This window comes from Fragaria vesca, linkage group LG5, assembly GCF_000184155.1.
Source record: "Fragaria vesca subsp. vesca linkage group LG5, FraVesHawaii_1.0, whole genome shotgun sequence".
In the NCBI taxonomy this organism is placed as follows: domain Eukaryota; kingdom Viridiplantae; phylum Streptophyta; class Magnoliopsida; order Rosales; family Rosaceae; genus Fragaria; species Fragaria vesca.
Window position 1 is genome coordinate 12,748,111 of NC_020495.1, and position 6,080 is coordinate 12,754,190.

A 6,080-nucleotide genomic window follows, 5' to 3' on the forward strand; every position below is an offset into this window, starting at 1 on the left:
AAGAAAGACATTGTTCTCTCTCTCTCTCTCTCTCTCTCTCTCTCTCTCTCTTCTGAATTGAAACGATAGAACTGAGAGTATAATAACCAAGGAGAAGTGAACTGTGTCGACCAGAACTGAGAGCTGGGAAGCGTTTTGAAGAAGAAGAAGAGGGAGTTGGAGTTAAAAAGGGAGGCAGAGTCTCACAGTGGCGTTATGGCGTTATGTATGTAGATCGTACGTACTTCTGAGACCCTGAGCCCTTTTGTTTATTTACCGGAACCGAGGCGGTAAAAGAAGGTGAAACGGGAACCGAGGCGGGAGTGAGTTTGATGAAAGGGTGAAATTTCTGGAGCTAGAGGAGACCGAGGGAATATTGTTGAAGGAATCGGTGCAGGAATTCTCGGTCAAAAAGTCATTTTTGTAGTGATCATCGACTCACATGCAGGCAGTTAATTTGTTTTTTACTTGCAGTCGATCGAGATATTGTTACTGTGGTGAAAGATTGAAAGGTGGAAGCAGATGGGTGGTTAATAACGACGGCTAGTTACTCCGACGGCAGCGAGAACAGCTTTTGCGGGGAATCAAGGGTGGTGATGATTAGGCCGACAACCTCTTTTATCATCTTGTTCTATCTTTTTTGGCCTTTTGCTTTCTCTTTGATCATTTTTGACCTTTCCCTCTTTTGTCTACTGGATCTGCTTCTGCAGCAGCACCATGGTGTTTAACCACAAAAGGCATACAGTAACTAGTAACTAAATAGTGAGTGACTGAGTGATTTTATGTGTGTATTGGTGTTTGCTCATTTCATAAGTTACATGCTTTGTCCTTTTCACTAATAAGGTTATCATCTTTTTGGTCTTGGTCACTAATACAAGGTTAAAAATGTTTCATATTTACTTATATATGATATTTTATTCGAGCGGTGCATTAAACAATCTAAATCAGGACATCGAGACTCAATTGATCTAATGATACATCTTTTAAAACGGTCGATGATGTTTTTACGCGCACATAAGTTAATAAGTTAAGTACTGTACTAGTTTATTTCCAACAAGTCTCTATGTAGGTTTCTAGGAATCTAGGTAGGTTTTGATGCCTACAGATTATGATATGTCTTTTACAAGTAGATAGTGACACACTTCCTGTCGTACCGCAATTGAGCGTCTTAGCGACGGAAGTTTTTATGCAAAATTATCTCTATGTAGGGTTATATTATAGCTCGCTAGGCTCATCATCGATGAGCGACAATGTACAATATAATAATATGTGAAATCACTTCGATTCGTTGGGGTCTGTATCGGTGTCATTTTGGCTACGACTATTAATACAATGAGTTTTAAACCCGCATTTGCGTCAAAAAAAACAAACAAAACAAAACAGAACAAAACGTTCAAGAGTTAAAAAGGATGGGATACCCTACATTCAAAATCAAATCTTGCTCATAAAGATGGAATACATTCAAATCGTCTATATGGAAAAGATAAAAGGTAAAACACTGTTTGTCTCCCTAATTTTGCTCTGTCCTGTCTGTCCTCTTCTATCCTATGGCGCTATCAATGTCTCCCAACCTTACCTAGTTTTAACTTCTTCTTCTTTTGGTCAATTCCTTGTTTTAACTTTTACCCCACCCTATGCTACTGCTAAAACGTGTCCACACTCTACAGTGACCTCAAAATTTTGACAAAGCACTTCCCTCGAGAGTTAAACAATGTCATAATTTACTCCTTAAACCTTGTTCCTTCTTGCAAGTTTGCAATTCAGAACCCTCCAGGATTTTTGTGGGATGCATACCCGGTTTTGATATACTAGTTAAGGCCTCAAGCTCGCAATCACAGGTCCCGGAAGTTGAAATGAACCTTCAGGACCTGTAATCGACCGAAATATCCGAATTAAAACACAAGTTTTACTCTGAGATTACTCATATGTAGTGAATATGTTGGGAGGGTCAGACAAACAGGGCAATGCCGGAAGACGTTGAGGTGGCATCAAAGATCGATCAACATCTCATATGAGCAGTGTTGCAGAATTGGACAGAGAAGACGTACGTAGCTGATTCAGTTCAGAGATTATTAGTAAGTTGTACTCTACTCTACTACTGTTTGTAGTTGCTGGCCCGAGTTCAATAATAACACTATTATTGTTGCTTGGCCTACAGATATACGCATCCCCTGCATCATGAAGGTGACATTTCCATACTGCAATTTGCATGTTCCTACATACCTGTAGCCTCATCAAGAATGGTCCATTATAGAAGCATAGTATGGCTATGGAGACCCCTCTATAGTACCATTGGTGATTCAACCAACCGTTTTAGACCATGCCAATGTGCTTCTGGTTTCTGCTGCTGCTTGGAGAAGTCGGACCACACCTTAAAATACTGGCTTTTGTTTTAACCCATTGCAAATTTGTAAACTATTGCCAGGTACAACTGCTCACTGCTCAGTGCCTCAGTCCTCGTAACAAGCCAAAGCCTAAGAGCATGTTTGGACAATGAAGCAAACAATAATATATACAACACCAAGATGTTCGCAGCTAGAGAAACATCCTGAAGTTGAACCCCCCATGACATGAATAAATGAAAAAATAACATCTTCCCCTAAAACTCGTCAACATTTTGATTACAAGCGACAAATTTAATTTACTCGGCAACATTTCATGGATTAGTGGCTTGCTGATCTTGAATGGAGCTGGACTAAGACATGCATCTGAGCAAAGGATGAAAATCGGCCTCAGTAATAACTTAGTTTGCCGATAACAAGCTGAGGTTTAAGAGTTTTTATAAGCCCATTCGATAACCGTGGTACCTTGGCAGACATGCACTCTCAAGGTGTCATTACAATAGAAATGGCCAGCAAAAGGAGTGTCTTTTCTTTCTTTTCATTTGTATTGACAGAACTAACCGTTCTAGCACTCGTAGCTCAAGTTTTAGGATACTTACATATTTCTCAATTTTCTTACTTTTAGCAAAGCACATACATGAGTACGTAGATGACTAATAAGAAAACCATTAAACCAACTAGCTAATGTCAGATGAGATTTAAAGTTTGAATCCCTTTTCCATATTGCCCAATAAGAATATATAAGTTATCATCTTAATATTTCTCAATAGTTTCAAAAGAGCAGAGAACAAGCTGCGAAATCCACCAGACATTGCAGCCACCCAAACAATCAAAAAAGGAGCAAAACCACCTCGATGAGAAAGATTAAGCATACCTTGTTGGGTGGTCTTACAGCAGAAACCTATATATACATGAGCTACGCAACTTTTGCGTCAAAAGCTAGCAGCTAGTATTCAAGTCTGGGTTGTTCTTGGGCCACGTTTAAAGCAATTGTACACTAGATTACAATCAAAGCTGCATAGAGAGGAAATAAACAGGAAGGAAAAGTGAAAATTTCAAAATTTATAATGAAAGACATCCCACAATCAGCAAGAGGCTCGATACCTATGAGCAGCGACTCAAACACGTCCATTTTTGTGGTAAGGAGACCCTGAAGGGGCAATGAGGCCAAGATTTCGCATCACTCTTAATCTTCGCGCACCTGCCTCTGTTAACACTTCTGCCTGGACACTTGATCTATTTTCTTTGGCCTTCTTCAGCAACCCATCTTGCTTTATGGGTTTACCATTTGCTTTATCCTCAACCTTCTTTCCATGCTTCTGTAATCTCGGAAAGCTCCTTATCCTTGCCTAATAGCAGATTTACAAAGACAAGGTGAACACATGACAACAGATAAACATGTACATAAACCAACTAAAAAAATTATAGAAAATCCAGTTATAAATGAATAAGTCTGCTTAGAACGCTTCATTTGTAACCTTTCAATAGATTCCGAATGATATTCTGATAACCAGGTCCATATTTCATAAGTCTGCTTAGGATGCTTCATTTGTAACCTTTTAAGCCATGTCCAAAGGATATAGGAGAAACTATTAACTAAGCACATGATTGACTTCCTACCTAAAGAGGAGCAGAAAATCGTCAAAGAAAAGTACCTGCTCCAGAGCTTTGAGAAATATATCTCTATGGGAACCATTATTCTGCTCAAGAATCTGAAAGTATAATATGATCAGCCATAAAACATAGTATCAGAATCTGGGGAAACACAACACTGGAAACATAGAAGCCATCCAACGATAATCTAAAATTAATTCAAAACATACTATTTCAAAATCAGAACAACATTTTTGACCGTCCACATACAAGCTGCAAGAAAATATAGAGAAACGTTATGTAGAAATAAATACGAACAAAGACAAAAGAACTGACCAAGGACAAAAGCACTTACAATTTGTAGCTTCCATAGAGCCGAACAGGAACTTCCCCAGATGATGTTTTAAGGGGCTTGTTGTTCCCACTCACAGCGTCTTCACTAACAACCTATCATAGAAACGTGTCGAAGAGGACATGATCCTTTGTCACTTATTTTATTTGAGTTCAAGGTTCAGCAGATGCAATTAAAAGACTTGACTCCCGACAACCAAAAAATAACACATTTCAAATTTCAGAAACCTGTGCAGGCCACCATGAGCCTCCATTGGTCTCCACCCATATTAGTTCTGCCACCTTGACATTCTTTCCTAAATGATTATCAGTGACATCATATCCATCTTCCATTTTCACCACTTTTCCCAGTTGCAAGATGACTGCTGTTGAAATTTGAAAGAAATAAATTAAGAGTAGATTCTTGTGTTGCAAACCTCTACAGATGGTAAAAGAGAAAAACGAAAAAACGAACATTCCGTTTCATAGAAATTCTGCAGAAACAATGCAGTGCTGCGCTTTCTTGTTCAGGTCATTGTTTTTCTTTATTTCTTCGTTCTTATTCATTATTCTAGGGACATTTCAACTAAGCTCAACCTCTTTGGTTCTAAATAAAATGTGTCACTCTATAACTCTGCAAAACAATATTGCACTCTTTAGATCAAACACTCTTTCTTTGTTTATTCTATGAATTTCCTTATATGTGCATCTCATTGTTATCATCAACTTATTAAGTATGCAAATTTACCAGTTATTTATTTCCAAATTATACCAGACATGAACCTCAAATTTTCACAGAAACTCAAAACACAAGAATGGGATGTAGCGCAGCCCCAAGATATACCAATAGGATAACGATATAGTGTTCAAGCACCATAGAGTATGGCACAAGACAAAATCCAAGCATGCATAATAGCTCAGGACATCTTTCTCTCCCTTCACACCGGTATGATTGTCTTATAAAACCAGTTTGTGCCTTTCAGTTTGTGGATTAATCGTATATAGACAGCACCTGTAACCTACTAGATCTGTGTTTGTCTTAGGAAAACATGATTCTTAAATTGTTAACAGAACTCAACTTCCTTATCACGAACCATAAACTTTATGTAGAAACAACATTCTAATATCACCTCTGCTAAAATGTAAGTAGCTCTATAAACATTTTGACACTCCATTTCCTAATCTGAAAGGTTCCTTCCCACATCAAATGGGAAATATAAGATTGCCATTTCCACAATACAAAACAACAAAAAGATGGGGATTTTCCGGACAGCCCCACCCATGAATAAAGGTCCAGTCTTTTTCACTGCTACTTACATAGAAAGTACTACATTTTCTCAGCAATCAAATAGCAGAAACACTACTCCAAGTCTCAAACCAATATAAGAAACCAACCCACACTAGCCAAAGACCAGAACTATTCAAGAAACAAATGCCAATAACAACAAAAAAACAAAAACAAAAAAACAAGAGCGGATTTTGGATCACTTACAGTAACTGATCAAGAGAGACAGAGAGAGGGTGGGATTGAATCAGTTGAACGAGATAAGATGACAATGAGAGGTTTTAGATAATGATGGTTTGGAGTCCAGGTCCCATGGGTGGGTGGTGTGTGCATTGGGAGTAGAAGCTGCTTTGTTGGACTTGCTTCCTAAAGCGCGGCCAATAAAGCAAAGTTGCGTTTTGGTGGAGTGTTTTAAGTTTTAGTAACGAAGGGTCTCTAATCAAGAGTTCAAGACTTTTCATTTTCTGATTCAAAGTTGGATAATCACATCATTTTCGCAACATAATTGTCAATTTGCTACTATATTCCCAATTTTGGGGTTTTTTTTTTTT

The 6,080-nt window shown here is 38.2% G+C and overlaps 1 protein-coding gene across 1 annotated transcript in view; it reads right to left on the reverse strand.

The window, feature by feature from the left end:
• LOC101308292 overlaps positions 1-4,598 on the reverse strand; it is a 5,169-nt gene extending 571 nt beyond the window's left edge. Inside the window, exons 1-5 of the mRNA XM_004301314.1 lie at positions 4,494-4,598; positions 4,270-4,361; positions 4,145-4,187; positions 3,977-4,033; positions 3,446-3,670 (exon numbers count right to left, since the gene is read on the reverse strand). Of these exons, the coding sequence (XP_004301362.1) occupies positions 3,446-3,670; positions 3,977-4,033; positions 4,145-4,187; positions 4,270-4,361; positions 4,494-4,598 (522 nt within the window). The remainder of the gene's footprint in view (positions 1-3,445; positions 3,671-3,976; positions 4,034-4,144; positions 4,188-4,269; positions 4,362-4,493) is intronic.
• Positions 4,599-6,080: the final 1,482 nt, after the last annotated feature.